General features: G+C 43.3%; 1 protein-coding gene across 4 annotated transcripts in view; it reads right to left on the reverse strand.

Moving 5' to 3' along the window:
- The window catches only part of MYO16 (myosin XVI), a 518064-nt gene that overhangs the window by 273612 nt on the left and 223753 nt on the right, over window positions 1-20699 (reverse strand). For all 4 annotated transcript variants that reach the window (XM_075918615.2, XM_075918604.2, XM_075918634.2 and 1 more), the window contains exons 6-7: window positions 8544-8668; window positions 2022-2147 (exon numbers count right to left, since the gene is read on the reverse strand). In XM_075918615.2, the coding sequence (XP_075774730.2) occupies window positions 2022-2147; window positions 8544-8668 (251 nt within the window). The remainder of the gene's footprint in view (window positions 1-2021; window positions 2148-8543; window positions 8669-20699) is intronic.

Genomic DNA, 20699 nt, shown 5'->3' on the forward strand with positions numbered 1-20699 from the left:
TCAGACTTAGAACCCCAGGAAGCACTGGGAGTAATTAGTTCAAATTACTTGGGGAATACCTATTTCAAAAGAGTGGCACTGAAGTGTTCATGCTACTGTTATTTTGGAATTAGCATTACTCCTGATGAAAAGCAGGAGTACAGATTTCTAATTCTGTGGCCCATAATTTTGAAATAACAGGCTTGGTAGTGTGGATCCTCTGCTTACAAATTCGACCGTGGGGGGGGGGGAGAGCATATTTCAAAACAAAGTCCTAGTGTAAACCAGAGCTAAGAGAAAAGACATATTCCATGAGCCCCAAAATCAAGCCCAGAACACCCCTCCCCATGTCAATAAATGGAGGGCTCAATGAATGTCAAAATCGGTGTTGTAAGGAGGGCTACCGATGGCGATGGGCAAAGGATCCACTGCTCCACAGCCTGGCAATTTAAAAGGGGCTGATGCTCCCAGCCACATCCCTGCTACTGCAGCATTAGCAGTCCGAGGCCCAGGCCGTTTAAATCACTGCTGGATCCCTGTGTGATGAAGTCCAGGTGGTGCTGAGGGCTGGATTGAGGAGGCCAGGCCCCAACCCTGGCCCTTTTGCCTGAAGCCCTGCCTCTTTTGGGGTCCCAAAGCTGAGTCCCCACCTATACCAAGGCCCAGCAAAATCTGTCACTAGCTGTGGTCCTTTTGTGGATGCTCCTTTGCAATGCAGCTTTGTCTTGATTAAACTCTAGTAGATGGCATCAATGTACAATATTTGCAACAAAACATAAAGCACAAATGTTTGTTTGGGTTCCTCCCCCCCTACAAAAAAAATTTAGCGTGAATACAATTTTTGCTGACAACAAATTTTTACTGAGGACAGCAAGTTGTCTCAATAAGATTTATAGTCTTACCTATAGATTAAAAGAGATACATTGGAAGTCAGGGAACACCACAGTACCTGTATGTGAATTTATTGCATGTAGCTAATAATTCCAATTTTAAATATTTTAAATACTGAATATCAGATCATTAGAGTGAACTGTTTATGATGAGTGCAAGAGAAAAAAAACCAAACCCCCAAAGAAAGGGTAAATTAAACAGGTGTAAAACTCTGAGGGTATGTTTACATTGCAGGACAAAGTTAAGTTAAGATACGCAACTTCAGCTACTTTAATTGTGTAGCTGAAGTCGAAGTAGCTTAACTCGGCTTTTGGCACTGTCTATACTGCAGGAATTCAAAGGAAGAACACTCTTCCTTTGACTTTCCTTACTCCTCGTGAAAGCACGGTTACTGGCATCGATTAGAGTGACCCTCTCAGTTTGAATTAGCTGTCTTAATTAGACCACTAATTTGAACCCTGGAAGATCAACAGTGGCAGCTTCAATCTTCCTCTGAAGTGTAGATGTACCCTGAGAGTTCCTCTTTCCCTTCCTTTTTCATTGCTCTATTCTTGTAGCTACCCCATTCCTCATCCTATCTTTATCCCAATTAAAAACAAACAAACAAACAAACAAACAAACAAACAAACAAACAAACAAACAAACAAACAAACAAACCCATCACCGATAAGGAAATATGTAACTACAGAAGCGATGCCAGTTCTTCACCATCTTAATGGGCTTGTACATTATATCACTGTGCTCCAACTCTTGGTTTACACACTTTTGCATCGTTTCACATGAAGCCTTTCCTGGACAACGTGTCTTCTCTATGTTTGCACAGCACCTTGCAAAACATGGCTCCAATTGCAATAGCAGCCTTTTGGCCTTGTCATTATATAAATGTTTACATCTACTTCTAATTAAAACATTTCTGGAATCACAAAAGGTTTGTGTAAATTCTCTGAACAGGAAAAGATTCTAAGCAGCAAACTGACTTTCAAGTGATGCCTGAATTATTATATATGTTGTTATTACATACTCTTTATCTAATCAAACTATTCTTTAATACATTAAAATATTCCCAGCTCTCTGATTTTAAAACGCTCACTACTGAAAAAGATGTTACACTATACACTAAAAAGACATGCAGGTGAAAAATCAAACTTTACCTGTCCATATTTTGCAGCTAAATGCAAAGGGGTCCAGTACTGATTATCCACGACATTGACATCAGCACCATGTTCCAGGATCAGAGATGCCACATCCTTGTACCCATTTGCACAAGCTATATGCAGCTGTGAATAAAACAAAATAAGTGTTTTATTATAAAGATTTTCACAAGACATATGTGATTAGCATGCATTTTCACTTTCCCAAAGATTTAACTTGTGGTGATGTAAAAATACTCTTCTTTCAAAATGGGGTAAATTATGAATATAAGAAAGGTAAAACTGGTATTTGAGAACAATATTCCAAATGTTGCAGAAAACCAGTTTGAGAAGAAGTTTTCAGTGCTTAGAAATTAAAGCAGGAAAATTCAGAATAAAGGATAATTCCAACCAATCAGTATCAAGTGTGGCATTAATGATTTAGTCCAACACAGATTCTATTATAATTTAAAGTTATCACCCTTCCTTTTCTATTTATTTCATGTTTCCTATCGTTGCCTTCAAACCTATGCACCTTGAACAGGTTCCATGAGCCCAGGCAAATTCATATATTTCATTAGAGCATGGTGTATAGCCGAATTTTACATTTTTCACGGTTTTAAAATCTCATCTGGCAGATGATGCTTTATTATTCCAAATTTAATTTATTAACACTCAATGACACTCTTTGCAGAGGTTTTGCTGGGGAAGCCATAGTTACAGAAAAAACTTCTATAGTGTTACTCCACTATTTTTTTTCTGGTCTCATCTCCCTTACATAGTTCATTGTTTAAAAGATTAGAACTGGGACCAGTCAGTTCTATGATATATTAAAGAATAAAAATGATAACTGAGCTGAGAAATGGGGATACTACTGAAACCATCACATTGAGGAGGAGGTTAAAGGATGAGGTTTTAAAGAATGGGGGAGAAAGGGAAAAATGAAGAACAGGCAATAGCTTTACTTCTTAAAGATTAATTTTGGAAATTAGATGATAAACTATGAAAATTGTTATTTCAATGTGTGACTTCTTATGAATTCTGCATTTATACGTGTGAATTATTTTCACTGGAGGAGAATAGTAATTAAAAATACAATATAAAACCAGACAAGACTTATATATATGAACACACAAAACCTAACCAACATAAAAGAGGCTGTAAGATTAAAAAACAAACAAACCCTACTAACTAAATGGATGACTAGACAAAAGAACAATAGAAAATACTGTATCAGGGACACACTATCTGCCATTAGGGATTTCTCTTGGAAACCCAGTTTTTATGCATGGAGAAGATATATTTCAAATGTCTCAAATTTGAATGGTTCAGATTAGAAATCAATGTTATTTGTTCTCAAGGTAATATTTTTATGAGTCTAAGCATTCTCCTCTGCTTCCAGAAAGCAGGAAGGGAGCAGTACAAAACAACTGTCCTTTACATATCCACAGAGAAACATTTTTGCCAGAACTTCATGTAGCCAGGATTCGAAAAGATTCTGAGAAAACTAGACTAAGGCAAGAAGGGAGAAACTGCTATATGTGGCCTTGTTCTTAACCTAGGGCAACAGGTGTTAAACTGGTATCTTTTTCTGAGATATTTCTGCCTGAAGCCAACCCTTAGCAGGTCTGGGACTGTTTTCTCTCTTTCCCACTTATTTCTCCTTCAACTATGCCTATAATTTATACACATAATTTCCACTTAGGCCATTGTAGATAAAGAGCTATATCAGAGCTTTTCTGTGGAAAGGTCTCCCATCAAAAAACACAGTTTTGTCAAAACAGTGAAGGTTTTTGGTGGGAAAATGCCAATTCCAATAAAAAGTTTTGATTTACTCAGGAAACATGAGAAAACAGAAATTTAAATTTAGTTTGACTAAAGATATGGTTTTGACCTTTTGGTTAAAACAAAATAAAATTATATTGTATGTCAAAATGTCACTTGGGAATGAAAACTGTCATTCTGAATCTATTGAATGTTTCACTGGGGAAAACAAGCACTTTTTGACTAAAATATTTCAAACAAAGATTTTCCACTGGAAATTTCTCATAGAAGAAATGTAGTTTTGTTGTCCAGCATGTTCTTTCTCTATGTACATGTACACACAAACCTACATATCTATATACTTCCATATCTGTGTCTCTGTATCTTGAGTCACCCCATAGAAGCTTCACCAGTGAGGACTGCCAGAGATGTACCAAATCAGGAAATAAAATATTCTGCTAATGAATGCTCAGAACTACACATTATACCCTAATGTACTGCTGTTTGACTAGAACTCATAGTGCCTTTTCCCCCACTTGTAGTTTTTACATTGTTCCTGAGAAGTGTGGACTGAATATTTAAAAGAAAGTTATATCACTCTTGGGAGGCTGTTATGCTAGGCTGCTCTGATAAATTGGCCATGGGTTTGATGTAGCCTGTCATTCTTGTGATAGGTTTATCTCCTTGGTACGCCTAACTGTTATGGAATAGGGAATTTATTTGTGTTCAGCTTCTAACTATGACTGGCATTACAACTCCAGGCATGAAAACCATTCAGTGAACATAAAATCTATTCAGTTGCTTATACACAGAAAAAAGTAACAGCATAGGGGAAAAAAGCATTAAAAAAAAAACCTTGCTGCAATCTTATTAATTCACATTCTGTAAAAGCTTTTTAGTTTCCCTTGAATTTTAAAACAGCTATTTCTCAGCCATGAAATACAGAGTCTCTGGATGATATCGCCATGAAACAGGCTTCCTTCAGCTAGCCAGAAATAGGATTTTTTGCTATTGTCTTTGTATAGATAGGTTTATCAGGTACAGCAAAAAGCCCATTGCCAGATCCTTTGACACAGACTGATTGACTCCATATTAATGAATGAGGAGGAAATCAGTCTAACACAGTCTGTTGCTGGAACATGCTTCTTGGATATTTTATCTCCCAGATCACAAAATAAAGGCTTTGCATGACATAAATCCTGAACAAAAGGAAAATGTTCCACTCTATATTTGTTGTCAGACAACAAATGATGTTCAGAAATTAAAATTAAAAAAAAGACATTCAAACAAAAATATCCCTTTTTGGCAAGTTTCTAGAACTAGCCAGGTTCCAGCATTTGTGCAATGAACTGAAAGAGGATTCTCTAAACCTTCTCTCTTGATAGTGCATATTTGTTCTTCATAACAGAATGGAGGTTAGGGTATGTCTACACTACCCCGCTAGTTCGAACTAGCGGGGTAATGTATGCATACCGCACTTGCTAATGAAGCCCGGGATTTGAATTTCCCGGGCTTCATTAGCATAAGCGGGGAGCCGCCATTTTTAAATCCCCGCTGCTTCGAACCCCGTGCAGCGCGGCTACACGGGGCTCGAACTAGGTAGTTCGGACTAGGGTGCCTATTCCGAACTACCGGTATATCTCGTTTCACGAGGAGTAACGGTAGTTCAGAATAGGAACCTAGTCCGAACTACCTAGTTCGAGCCCCGTGTAGCTGCGCTGCACGGGGTTCGAAGCAGCGGGGATTTAAAAATGGCGGCTCCCCGCTTATGCTAATGAAGCCCGGGAAATTCAAATCCCGGGCTTTATTAGCAAGTGCGGTATGCATACATTACCCCGCTAGTTCGAACTAGCGGGGTAGTGTAGACATACCCTTAGTTACTATAAGTGGAGATACTTTGAGATCTGTTATTCCACATATAAGTATGCATCCTGCATGCTATGCGGCCTAGTTCATAAGCTCTTCAAAGTAATGTATGTTGACCTGCCCATGCATTATAGCTTCTTTTGTCTTCCTGAGCAAAGGTATAATAGGTGGTGTGAGTCACACCCTCTCTGGTTCCCCTTCTTACCACAATCCTACAGGAATCCAGAGCAGTGAGGAAGGAGGGTAGGCAGTGGAATACAGAGAGATACCACACATCTCAAAAAACCTCCACTGACAGTACATAATTCCCATATCTTCTTCAAGTGCTAATCCCTATGGCTACATCTACACTACGAGTTTTGCCACAAGAGCCTATGCAAATGAAGCACAGATTAGCATTATCTCATGGTTCATTTGCATACTCTCTTCTGCAATGTTGTGGAAACCATTTGTGCTTGTGTAGACTGAGCTATGATACCCCCAGGAGGGGAAAGGTGTATTATTTTGTAGCATTGTAATATGCATCTGAAACTTACTTAAGAAACCCTCTGTGGACTATGGCCTGCCCACACAACCATACTGCTGTGGCAACAAAGAGTCTTGGAGATTTTCTAAACTATTTGGTTCTTGGTAGGTAGAATGCCAGGGCACATCTGACATTGCGGGTGTGATACCCTATCTATGCAAAAGGCATGGGATTTCAAGAACAATATGTGAACCAATTAACTAACATGGAACTCAGAAACAATCTTGGAGAGGACTTTGAGCTGTAACTTAAGAAAAATCATCTCAGTATATATGGAGGATTCACCATCATAGCTTCTAGTTCACTGACTTTTTTGTGTGCAGTTATGGTCACTAGGAGTGATCCTTCATAAATAGACAGGTCATGTCACATGTCACCATTGGCTTGAAGGCCAGGCCTGTGAGTGCTGAAAGTACAAGGCTACGGGCCAGTTGAGATATAGGCTTAATGACTGTTGATAAGGTCCTGATCAAGTTCTTAATAAATCAAGCAGTGGGCAGCTGTGTGAAGACAAAACTGTAATGGGTTCAGTCACAGAGATCCCCTTGTGACTGTCAGTTGATGCACTGAGATACCACTTAGCTTACCTACCACAGCAAAGCAACATAGACACTGAGAGCAGCTTGGCTCTGGGTGGGAAGGCTCAGTCAAAGGTATCTGACACAGCACCCAGGTGCACAGACCTACCGGGACGAGAATGCCAGATAAACCCGTCTTATTCTGTATAAAAGTTTGAGAGTAAGCTCAAAAATTATTCATCCCCTTTATCACGGAAAAAGCAATATTCATAGCTGTTGTCCCCCCATCAATTACTTACAGTTGGTTTATCAATTAAAAAAGTGATTTTATTAAGTATAAAAAGTAGGGCAAAGAGAGTAAGATGGTCTCCAAAGGTGACAGGGATAGGACTAGGTAGTGGTGCCTTGGTTTCAACCATTAGTTCAAAATTGGTCCTTAGCCTGCATCTGGGAATAAGCAGAGATGTGTAAGCAGAAGGAGCTGGGAATGAGGACTTCTTAGTTTTTTGTTATTTATGTGGAGGCTTGGGTGGATGTTGGTAATATGGACCATGTGAAGGCGGTTCTCATGGCCTAAGAACTGTCTCTGATGTCTTCTCTTGGGGGCTAGAATGCAAATTCCCAGGGATAATCCTAGCTATGAAAGTAAACCCCTGCTGTTACTCACATGTTTAATTAATGGTTTAAGTGACGATAATTTAAAGGCAACACTGATATTTTTAAAACCTGAAATTAATCAGACAACATTTCAGAGACCTGAATTTTCTGATTTTAGACTATTTGCAACAAATATCCAAGAATTTATAGTCAAGAAATTCCATATTTGGAATCTGAGGACAAATTCTCTGGCTTTCCCTCCTGGTATATAATGATACCAGTGATTGTACTTGGAGATATACCCTCTAATAGCTGTGCTTTTGATATTTTATATTAGGAAGCAATAATTTGATATTATTTTGATACAACAGACCTTGATAGTTTAATTGGCATCAATTTTGAAAAACAATAATACATTTTTTTATATAGCAGACAAATGTGTAACAAGATACAGTGCCTGGAGTGTGAACAAATGCAGACTAGGTATAAGGTATGAATTTTGGTTGGTGACAGTTATTAATCATTGAAGTAATTTTCCTAGAAATAAGGTGGATTCGCCACTCGAAGTCTTTAAATCAAAACTGGATAGCTTTCTGAATGATATGCTTTAGCTCACCCAGAAGCAGGGGCAGATGACCGTTTTGCGGGGCCCCGGGCAGCATAATTCCGCGGGGCCCCCCCTTTGCCACGGCGCATGCGCGGGGCTTTCTGAAGCGCGGGACCCGGGGCGGCCGCCCCGTTCGCCCTGCCTTATATCCGTCCCTGCCCAGAAGTTGTGAGTCAACCAGAAGTTACTCACTGGGTGAAAGTTTAGGGCCTGTGTTATGCTGGAAGTCATATAATCATGGGCTTGAAAATCTGTGAAGTACAACATTTTTCTGCTTCTGAATTTTTAAAGTTCTCAGCAGTGAAATGTTCACAGGCAGATATAGATGCATATGTGTATTGTTCATGAAGTTTTCAAAACAATGATTATGAGTAAGAAACACATCCGTAAAATAGATGCAATACCCACTCACTTTAAAATTCCAAATCCTGTACAAACCAGTAACTGGATTCTGCATTATGTAGCATGTAGGCACACTGCTTTCAGTGGGGCTCTGGGCAGATGCATAAGTTGGATCATCATCCCCCATCCTTTAACTGTCTCTGTACAGGCACAGAGCCCTACTGAAGTCAAAAGCCTTAGATCCCAACTTGCAAATATATGTTCACTTCATTGGCATGTTCACAGCTTTAGGATCTGAATCAACAAGTACTGCCCAAGCTTACCAGTGTAACTCCTTTATCATTCTTCTGATTCATGCTCCCTCCAGCTGATATAAGTTGTTTCACATCTGCAAGCATTGTCATAGGTCTCTGAATCTTCATCTGGTGCAGTGAGTTCATATCCACACCTGTTCAGAAGAAAATACAATGTTTAAAGAAAAAATGCTAAAACCTTCTATTTTATTCTGACTTTCAGCAACTATGCTCATTTTGTTTTGGTCTTTTGAACAGGATGAAGGGTAGGTCAACTGTCCATTTACAAATGCCTTGGTTGTACAATGTCACAGAAGATTATTCTCTTCAAGTGCATTGGCCCAACTCTCTTCACACCAGTGTAAATCAGGAACAATGCCACTAAAGATCATGAAGTTACTCACGTATAAAACTGGTGCAAAGACAAGAAAAATTAGACTGGATCTCAGTCCTCAATAGGAAAAGGGCAAAATGAGGGTGGAGGAAAGAGATGTGTGACATAGTGTATCATGCATTTTGCTCCCCCCCTCATCCACTCCCATGTCACTTTGGCACACCCTTCTCAAAGGTGGGGAAAAAGAATAGTGAGTTCCCTTAAAGGATCATCCAGGATCAGTTGCTAGTACAGGTTGAACCTCCCTGGTCCAGCACCATCGTGGAATGAGGTGTAATAGTTAACTCGAACTAAAGGCTTAGTTTGAGTTAACGTTTGACTGCCACATGTAGCCACGGGCAGTTAGTTTGGACTAGGGGGATTTAAAAATGGCACCCGGTCGGGAAGATGCAAATAAAGCCCGGGATATTTAAATCCCAGGCTTCATTTGCAACTTTGAATGCCTACATTAGCCTTCCTAGTTCGAACTAGAAGAGTAGTGTAGACATACCCCGCCCCTCTCTCTCTCTGTCTGCATGTATGTATGTGTGTGTATTTGTTGTTAATGTTAATGAAAGATTAAAAAAATTATTGCCCATTCTTCTTTCCCTAGTCACTTAAAAATAGCCCTATTGAGGTCAACTGGGTTTCAAACTTGCCCTCATGGATAGTTGCTCAGGGACCAGGGCCCTGGACTACTCATGCAATTGTAACTGTAGAATTTAGCACATGCATTTGGAAACATGTTTCAGGTAGGAATCTTTAACCATATTCTTTTCATAATCATTTTTATAGAGTTTTATGCTTCTGTGATTATAAATTAGATTGGTCTCAAGCTTGATATGCAGAATGTCAGCACACTGTTTTCCTGTAAACATTTGATATAATTTCTAAGCTACAGTTATCTTCATAATCTCAGTCAGAGTTACTGTGAATCTGCTTATCTACCTGAACTAGAGGGAAAACATTTGAAGTGAGTGCAATGAGGCAACATAATGGCTGATGGTCTGGACTCTATTCAGGCCCCCATAAAAGTTTGGCTACTTAAGCCTGTCTGTTTGTAAAAGAGTCGCTGTAGAGCAAGACATTGGAGATGAGAGCCTGCTGACTGGCTCTCAATTCTATACTCTCAATTCCCTGCACTCCGCTGATGCCCAGGCATCTTTGAGAAAAAGAGTCGAATTTGAAACACAGAGCTGGACTTACGGGAAAGGGGGATGATGGTGGATGCAAAAGACTGGACCAAGGAACTTGGAGTAGGAGATTGCAACTGGGAGATGGCTGCATGGGTAATGGAGACCAGGACTGACTGGTTAAGGACAGTTAGTATTATTGTTATGTTACAGGGTTTTAGCAACTGCCAGCAAAAAGTCTGATTTATGGGCAATCTCGGCTCCCACTGATGTGGATGGCTATGCTAATAGTCAGGCTTAAAGAAAGAAGCAATAAGCTCCATTATGGAGGAAGATAGCTGAAACAGTAAAAGCCATTGCCCAAGGCATTGGACCTCCTGGAACTGGCTGAGCAAGAACTCAGACCGAGTCTACACTGGCAACTGACTGTGCAGTAAATCAGCTCCCGGCGCTGTACCTGAGATGTTCACACTAGCAAGGCACTCAAGGTATGTCTAGACTACATGGCTCCATTGACGGAGCCAGGTAGATGAGTTTGCTAGACATAGGAAAATGAAGCAGCGATTTAAATAATCACCACTTCATTTTCATCAAATTGCTGCCGCATTGTGCCAATCAGCTGTTTGGCAGCACAGCGCGGTAGTCTGGACGCTCCACGGTCGACAACGGAAGCCCTTGTCAACTGCTCCGTCATGCCTCGTGGAATGAGGTTTACCAGAGCGGTCGACAAAGGCTTCCGTTGTCAATCGCGGAGTGTCCAGACTACTGTGCTATGCTGCCAAACAGCTGATCGGCACAGCATGGTGGCCATTTTTGTTGTTAATGAAGCGGCGATTATTTAAATTGCCGCTTCATTTTCCTGTGTCTAGCAAACTCATCTACATGGCTCTGTCGATAGAGTCATGTGGTCTAGACTTACCCTCAGTTAACTCCACAGTTGCTGCACTCTACATAAACCACCATAGAGCTTGCTGCATTCTGGATACAGCATTGGGGGGGGAGGGACAGTGTGTTCACCTGAATTGTTTGTTGCATTCTGACTGGCCTCCAGAAATGGCCCATAATCCTTCAAGTCCCCTCTGCTCTTTGTTTAGAACGGTCAGCCCTGTAAGTATGTGCATATCCACTTTCATGGCTCCATTTCAGACAGCCTGAATGCTGTGCTGATTTGCTCCAGGACACAGAGCAAATCATTCAGATGGATTGATCCTGCTGTTGAACACAAAGGAAGTTGTGCGTGAGTGAGAAAGAGAGAGGAAAGAGCTATGGAGTGAGGCAGGGGGTGCCTGAGATGTTAGGGTTTTACCCTTCTTTTGTCTGAGGAGGGGTTTCCTGCCACCATCTGAACTTGTAAAACAGCATTCTGACATCCCCAAAACACAGTGTCTCCTCCTCCACCCCGCCCACACACACACAGACTCCCTATCACACTCTTCCCTCTTCCCCTGACTCTTGTTGAAAAGCAGCTATCAACATAGAAGGATGACCATGGAGCAATGGAACTGGGAAACCTGGATAATGTGATGCTGCCTGCTCCATGCAGCATTGCAAACTCTGAACGAAGCGTACAGATAGTTCAGAATAGGAAGCCTAGTCCGAACTATCTAGTTCGTGCCGCGTGTAGCCACGGGCATGGAGTCCGCACTAGCGAACATTTAAAAATGGCGGCGCCCGGCAACATGCAAATGAAGCCCGGGAAATTCAAATCCCGGGCTTCATTTGCAAGTTCGTATGACTACGTTAACCACCCTAGTTCGAACTAGGGTGGTAGTGTAGACATATCGTCTGTGATCAGCTGCACATTGGAATAGCTACCACAATGCACGGCTCTCTGTGGTGTTGCAAGAGCTGCTAACGTAGACATGCTCCACCATCATAAGGAGCACTGTGTGGACACACAACAGTAGCTTCCCTGCAGTGCTCTGTGAGCAGCTTTGTAACTATCAGAACTTTACACCTGCCAGTGTAGACATAGCCTAATTCAGGGCCAATAAGAGGGATTTTCCCTTTAACTGACTAAATGAAAACACAGTGGGTGGGCCCATGTGTACAGAAGCAGAAAACCAGGATAAAGCATTTGTTGCATGGCTCTGACTGGAAGCCAAAAGAGAGAAATTTTGGGAAAACTGACTTATGTTGCTTGTTCCTACCGTGTTCAGGGAAACAAGAACCTATAAATTCTTTGTAAATAAACATGATGGTAACAAAGAAATAACTGGCCTGGTCTGTATGCAAAAAATGCATGCAGATAGGAGGTGATATACAGGGAAACAATAGGACAATGCTGGTAGGGATGATATGTTTCCTCTGCACGTAAGAGGACTAACAGTTATCAAGTGTTTTTTGTAGGCATCATAGAAAAGGACACATTTAAAAAAGATAATGAGGTAGCTTATGAAAATGAGACTAGGGTGAGGAATCGGAGAGAATTGGAGAGACTGAGATGAAGAATCCAAGGTGTAAAAGAGGTAAACATAGGACTGGGACAAGGACAGAATAGAGGGAACAAGGGGAAAAGGAGTCAGAGACTTGAGGAAAATGGGACAAAAGTCTTTGCTCTTCATAGTACACTCTGCTCTAGAGCCTGGAATGGAATCCAAGAGTCCTGAGTACCAACAATCCTCTGCCTTTTGTAAAAATCTGTGAAATCGACAACTAAAGTGTCTTAGTCTATGTCTACACTGCAGAGCTTTTCTGGGAAACCAGACACTCTGCCGTGTTCAATGAATGCGTCTGCCTTTCCAAAACAATTTTTTGGAAAAGCAGACGCATTTTTTCGGCATCCTTGTAAACCTCATTCTACAAGGAAGAAAGGGTGCTCCGAAAGAGGGTTTTTTTCTGACAACTGGCCCCATGTAGATGGGCAAAATGTCGGAAAAGCCTCTTTCAGAAGAAAAGCGGAAAAAGATATACAAATTGCGAACCGCAATTTGCATATCTTTTTCCAACTTTTCTTTGTACTACAGACTTAGTCTTATTCCCCTTCCAGTGCTAGTCCAGATAAAGGCTGACAACGTACTATTGCTGACAGGTAAAATATTAGCTCAAATTATAGAATTCTATGCTATGAATCTAAAGATTCTGACCCTCCTGTTGATCTCTGTAGATGCCAATATGACTCTATGATCAATTTTTGTGGTTTTTCTCATTTTTTTTAACATCTAAGAAATCACACACACACATACACAGAGAGATACAATAAAACGCATTAAGGTTGCAAATTCACGTACTCTAATTAGGAAATGCCAGAATTATGGTTGCCTGTCCAAAACTTATCTTATGTATAATGGGGGTAGGGGTGTCAGGTGAATGAAGGTTGCATGCATAATGTTAATTTTGGAATGATCTAACTTGATATCTTAATATTCTTTTAGTATGAAGGTTTTTTTATTATACTTTATATACACACATACATTTGATATTTTTATTTGTATATACTAAGTATAGCAATCTCCTTCTACACCGGAAATAAATAATTTATTCACATTGGAATCACTACAGAGGCAGGCCTTGAGGACAAATTTGTCAGAAGGGAAGAGAATGGCCTTATAAACCATTTTAAGAGGTTTTGGCAAGAAATTTGAGAGATGCAAAGATGAGAGGTAAGAGTAATAGTCAAGGAAGATTATCTAAATTTCCCCACATAGGTAAAATAGGATACATATATGGCTGAGTTGTGCATTGTGCTCTCGCCTACAATACCCCTTATTATTTTCCCTTTACAGATTATTTTTGTTCACCTAAATATTTGACAAACTGTTGTTTTTAATTTACATCCTGGACCTTACATATAAACAAGAGAATTCACATATGCAGTGTATGTTGTACTCTTTATTCACTAGTTGTTAAATTCTCTTTTCTTGGTTGAGAAATTTTTCATCCAATTAGAGAGCAGAAACAATAGAATGTGAGTTGGATAACAAATCATATCCCACAAAGAATAATAAAAGGGAAAAGTTTGAGAACAACCTACGCTTCAAAACTTTTTAGCCAAAATACTTATGATGAGAAACAAGTATTAGTTCGTAAAAGATTGAGATAGAAACAAAATCTAAATTAGAGACTCTGTTTACAACAGATAGTTCAATGAGCGGTGGTGCTAGCATGATGGCATTTTACTCAATTTTATTGTATTTATGGGATTATTGTTAGGGTTCATTTTTATTAATACAAAACTTTTCAAGAGCCTTTGCATGAAAGAAGCTAGAGCAGTACTATTACCAGTTGCTGAATTGCTCAACTCCAACAATTTCTTTTAATAAAAACACTTGAGTTAATATACTGCTTACTTCTTCTCCTTATTTAAAGTGCAGGAACTGGGCTTTCAGTGTTAGAACATATTGCCCAGCATGAATATTTTGTTCTAAGACAATAATTTTGAATAAAACACTAGTTGTTATTATATTTGTCTGAAAAAATGTTCATAACTGTGGATTTTGTGAGGTATCTTTCCCATAGAAGTCTTCTAGGGAAATTTCAGAGATTTTTTCAGGCTTCATGAATTATTTTAGAAGTTTTATTTTGTTGACCTTTTTCACTGTGTGCCATAGTCACATTTCAGACTTGGGCATTTTTTAAATTTCTTATGTCTGTTCTCCTTGCCTTCACTTCTCAGTTCACTTTTCCCTGTCTATATTACAGCAGACTTCCGATAATCCAGAACCTTTGTGACGTAGATGGTGCCAGATTATCGTATATGCTGGACTATCAGGAGGTACTATAAGATGGTTATAGTGTGTATATATATATATACTGTATACAGGCAGTCCCCGACTTACGCGGATCCGATTTACGTCGGATCCGCACTTACGAACGGGGCTTTCTCGCCCCGGAGGTTGAGGTGGCGGATTGCTACCTGCGAGCTCCGGGGCGAGAAAGCCCCGTTCGTAAGCTGCTCCGGTGCCCCTGGTCTGCTGGAGACCGTCTCCAGCAGACCAGGGGCACCGGGCGGGTTCCCGCGCTTCTGAGGCTTTGCCAAAGCAAAGCCTCAGAAGCGCGGGGAACCGCCGCTGCTGCCACTTCAGTCCCGGTGCCTGTGGTCTGCTGGGGACCATCCCCAGCAGACCACAGGCACTGGGACTGAAGCTGCAGCCGCGGCGGGGTCCCGTGCCTCTGAGATTTTGCCAGAGCAAAGCCTCAGAGGCGCGGCACCCCGCTGCCTCTGCGGCTCTGCTCCCCGTGTCCCTGGTCTGCTGGGGGGCGGGGCGCAGCTAGTGTGCCCCCCCCCAGCAGACCAGGCTTTTGTTTTGGACCCTGGGGCAGAGCAGATGGGGTGCTGCTGGGTTGGTCCAGTAGCACCGAGGAGCGGCGCTACTGGAGCAACCCAGCAGCACCCCAGCTGCTCTGCCCCAGGCGTCCCCAAGTCAGCTTCTGCTGAAACTGACCAGCGCTGACTACAGGAAGAGTTGCTCTGCCCCGGGCTTCCTGGAATCAGCTGCTGATCAGTTTCAGTAGCAGCTGACTTGGGGACGCCTGGGGTTCTTAAGTTGATTCTGTATGTAAGTCAGAACTGGCGGTCAGTTTCAGCAGCGGCTGAATCTGGACGCCAGTTCCGACTTACATACAGATTCAACTTAAGAACAAACCTACAGTCCCTATCTTGTACGTAATCCGGGGACTGCCTGTATAAAGTGTTTTTACCCCTTTTTATTGTAGCACAAGCACTGTCCAGCGTCACACAATGCCACTGGCAGACTGACTCGATCCCGTCTGGTTTCGTTCGGTTCAGCTGCTGCTGCTGCTGCTGCTGCTGCTGCTGCTGCTGCCTTGTGACTAGTTTTTTGCCGAAACTCACTCACTAGGCTCTTGCCATTTTGATGCCGGACTATCAGGAGTGCCATACAATTGGATGCCGGACTATTGGAGTTTTACTGTACTTGTTTTGCTTTGTTCACAGTTAGCTTTAAAGAAGCCTTAATGCTTAGTATGGCTATTTGTGGCTTCACTTTTTCTGTCTGATGTCACATGACATCTTCAAACTTCTATACTAACCACAGGTTTCTCTCTTGAGGATTCTACCTGCTGCTTCAAAGCAGAAAAAAACCAAGTTTTATCATGTCAGCTCCCTCAGCAACGCAACTGTAAACTAATTACCACTTCTATTTGCTAACATACATTTTGACAGATTGTAATTTTTTATTGAAAAAACTGGTCCTTATTCAGAGATGGTGCCAGTGGAGTTAAAATACTTAGCACTTACATGAGAATTTAGCACTTTACTTTCTGCATTGAGATCTTTAAAGGCCTTTGTTTTCAGAGTTCAGTCAGGACTTTAAACATCATCAGCTTAACATTCAAAGTACAAGACATATATTATTCACACATCTGGAGTAATAATAAAAGACTTGTTGGGCATATTAAATATTTAATATTGGTTAACGGCCAATATACTCAAACAATTTCCTTTGGTTTATTAATTACATAGAAAGTTCCCTTAAAAATAAGAAAAACTTACATCACAAGATTAAAACATTTATTTTGCATTTATACTGTGTGAAATGGTACAAAACAACATGGCTCTTATTTTGATGTAGCTAAATCAAGTACATAAATGGAGGTATATCTTTACAAATAATTTCACAACTAATGTTTCTCCTTTTTTGTAATAGTAGTTTGAGTATCCTCTTACAATAAGCACAAATATAAGAGTTAGTTTTCAGAAATACAAGATAGAATTCAAATTTGGCATTCTGGATGCATAATTCACCTAAAGACTCAAGCCCAGTATACAGACATACAAAAAGAATTCTCCTACTTTCAGAAACAAATTACACGGCAAATGTGTCACTGTCTGCCCTGTGTCAAGAAGGAACCAGCAAGCTGAATAGTAATTTGCTACTCAGTTTTAGTTTCCCCAATTAATATCTAAGTCTTTTAATCTACGATGCAACTAAATACCATGAAAGGAAGTAAGAAATGAAAAACTTTTCAAGATATTAATATTTAATTCATCCTAAGGGAAGAAAATAAATGTAAGGATCATATTCTATATCAGAGTTTTAGTGTCACAAATTTTAATGAAAAAAATTGTGCCTACGTAAAAAAAAGGAAACTGTATGTGAAATGTGAGTAATAACATCCCTTAGACATTTTTTATCAATTAACTTTAAAACAGATATTTTGAATGTGGCACTGAAACACAAAACTTTGCTCTAAAATCAAATGTTGACTTAATTCTGAATGAAGAAAGGAGGGGGCATGCTGTAATTCCCAAAGTCTGAAGTCCTCTCATGAAACAGTCAGTCACAATGAAAGCCTTCACAGTTCCTACCAAGACACTTCAAACCTATTCTGGAGGGAAATGCTAGTCCTGTGTCCATACAGTGTTTTCCTTAGTGTATGACTGCACAAAACCCCATATTTTCAGTGAATCTGTCCTGTCCCGTATTATACTGGAAAACACATCAGACACCTCACACACTTGTGAGTCTGTCATTCATACTGTATTTCAACCCTGAAAGATCAGCTTGGCAATCCAACCCCACCACGCTGGATCAGTACCCCAAGCTATGTGTGACAGTACAACAGCACTCTCTAGACTGGTCACTAAGGGTACGTCTACACTGCAGAGCTATTTTTGAATGCTTTTGGTATCTGCATCTTAAGAGCAAGCCTGTTATATCAAAATATAACAGAGTCGCTATTCTGACGTCCCTGTAAACCTCATTGCACGAGGGTTAAGGGATGTTTTGGAATAGCACTTTATTTCAGAATTTGGCGCTGTGGCCCTGTAGCGGGCTTTCCGCTCCACCACAGCGCCCCTGCCGTCTGCTCGGGGAATTATATCTGCCGGCAGGTGGCGCGGTCTCTTCGGGACACTGCCCTCCGGCAATGTCCACAATAGCCTGAGCTTTTCCCCCTTCCGGGGGAAGGTTCGTTATAGGCCAGCCGGCCTTTAGGAGGCGGATCCTCCGCCTTGGTATACTGGATGGCTAGTCCGTCCTATGGCCCTTCTGTGCCGTAGAGTAGTCCGAGCCCTGGCCCTTTAAAAAGGTCCGGTCCGGGTGCTGGCCGGGTGCCAAAACCCTTATACGGATGCCCAGGCCCTCGAGCAGGGCAGGGCAGCAACTGCTGGCCAGACCCCAACGCAAGGCGGGGCCGCAAACAAACCCACAGGTCTGTAGGAGCTCCTAGTTCAAGAGCGGGGCCGGCAGTGCAGCTGTCGCAGTGGCAAGGGGGGTGGAAGACTGCCACCCGGTTAGTGGGTGGCAGGGGGCGCAGGCCCACCCACTCCACTGCGCCCCGGCCCAGGGGCCCTGGATGCAGCCGTTCCGCTGCTACGGGCTCAGCAGGGGCTCCAGCCCGCAACTTGCTGGCCTAGGGCTGTCCTCAGCCCATGCTACCCCCTGGGCCTCTCCTCGTCTCCCCCCCCCCCTTCCCCAGTACCTGTAGCCTCAGCGGCCTGTCGGGGAGTTGAGGCCCACGTCGTCTCCGCAGGGGCTGGCGGCCCAATCCAGGGGTTAAGAGGTCGGAGCTTTGTCGTGTCCCGTGGGGCTTGTCCAGCCCGGCGTTCCCGTACCCACCAGGGGTCCAGCTGGTCCAGCGGTGCGGTCCCGTCCTCTGGGTCCGCGAGTGGTTCAGCTGACGGGCCGGGCCAGGCCTTAGTAGCCGGGGCAGGGAGTCTCTGGCCCGCCTCTGGGAAGGTGGCTGAGGGCGGCCTACCCCGGGTCTTAGCCTCTCCAGGCAGGAGCTCCAGCCAGGCCTCTGGCTCCCTCGGAGGCTGGCTCCTGACTGAGCTCCCAGGCAGCCTTCTTATAGTCCTAGCCCCGCCCTTTGACTTCCGGTCAGGTGAGGGGGCGGAGCTAGGCTGGCCCCAAAATGGCTCCCAGAGGGTTTCTTCTGCTTCCGGCTCAGAGGGCGGCCATTCCACCCCTCTACAGGCCCCTTTTCTTCATTGTCTCCTCTTGGCCCCCTGTATTTGTCTTCCTCCACCCTGCCCCTTGGTGGCTTTCCCTTTCTTCTCCTGTTCTGGCCCCCTCCTTTCCCCTCAGCACAAGCCTCTTCCTTTCCTCACCCCATCTTCCCCTTAGTTCTCCCCCTGCTCCTGCCCTAACTTTCTAACTTCAACATGAAAAGCAGGTTGTGGTGGCTGAGGCTGGGGCTATTGTACTATTTTTAGCACCACAATCCTGGCCCTAGAAGCTTCCACAACCCTAGCCCCAGCTATTCCTGGGGTGGGACCGCATGCTAGGACTCGAGCAGAGGCCGCTCACAGTGCCATTTTTAGTACTGTGGTCCCAGTCCCCGTGAGACCTTTGTACTAAAAATAGCACTGTGGGTGTCCCCAGCTCCAGCTGGAGTAAAGCAGAAGTCACACAAGGCCAGTTACAGCTGGGGCAGTCTCACCGGAAAAGTCTAACCTCATGTGCCCTGGTTCCATGTGGAACAAAAGGGCAGCTGCCCACTGTCATGAACCCACTGGGCAACCGGCTGCTGCCACCACCACCACCATTCTATTCCAGCAGGAAGATGAGTGCTGAATGTTGCTGCGCAGCTCTTAAAATGATGTGGGTGGATATAAATTTTTTAATATGCAGCTTAGAAGGGACACTGCTTAACCCCCTGACCCCATCTCCTCCAGTGGGTAGGGATACAAGTCCTCTCCCCATGGAACATTGCCACTGCTAGACCTGGCATGTGCGTGGCATGGTGGGAAGTCCAGCCACCCCATGCCCTCCCCCCACCCACAGGATCCCAGTCTGGTCAGCAACTTGCCATGCCTGCTTGTAGCCAGGATGTGAAGGTAGTGAGTCCCCTTTCCCCTGGGGACATCTGAGCCCCTGCAGGAAAGTACTCACTGTCCAGGCTACAGATCTCCTTGCTCCAAGCACCTCACCTTCATCTGACCTGAGCACTGTTGGTCACAGAAGAGGGCAAGGCTTCAGGGACAGTGTCTCCCAGGATGACTGACCATCTCTCTTTTCTCCACAGTCAGACCAGCTGCAAGAGGAGGACACCACCCAGGACAGCCTCCCGAGACTGGGTGATCTGCAGGCACCGGAGGATCCAGGAGGAACTACTGGGGGAGCACATCTCCACACTCTGATCCCTGAAGGGCACCCTGGACTAGAGATTGGAGGAGGACAACCAGCTGTGGCAAGAGACCTGGTGAGAATTGCTGGAGCAGGGCTGTACCATGTGCCTGGCAGTTCAAGTGCTTATCGCTGCTCCTGCTGCCACTCCTGCTCCAACACCCATTACAGACCCTGCTCCTGCTTCTTCCCTCTAACCCTCCCCCTCATGGTCACTGAAGTCTGCATACCCAAGACAGTAGAACAACCAGAAGCCCAGCCCCGAGCCTCTCTTCACCCTTCCCTCCACTCCAAAGTTCTCATCCCTACTCCTCCTGCTCCCCCCCTACCCCACACTGTCCAAGAGGGCAGTCTGCAGAAACTGCTGCAGGAACTGCAGCATGACGAATAAGGGCTGTTGAGTGCCCACAGGCAGGTCTGGCTTCATGGCTACAATGATGAGGTATCTGCAAGGGCAACCTCAGCAAGCAATGGGGTAGGCAAAGGAGAAGAACCTGAGACACAGCTATACCGGGCGGGGGGGGGGGGGGTCCCTTTAAGCACAAGCCTCAGCTAGCCTCAGGCAGCAGCTATAGGAAGTAACTACTGTCCTGATGCCCTGCCTGAGGTGCTTCTGAGTTGCCTGAAATATGATTCAGCATCCAATCAG

This window comes from Pelodiscus sinensis, chromosome 1 (assembly GCF_052426305.1).
Source record: "Pelodiscus sinensis isolate ZL-2025 chromosome 1, ASM5242630v1, whole genome shotgun sequence".
Lineage (NCBI taxonomy): Eukaryota > Metazoa > Chordata > Testudines > Trionychidae > Pelodiscus > Pelodiscus sinensis.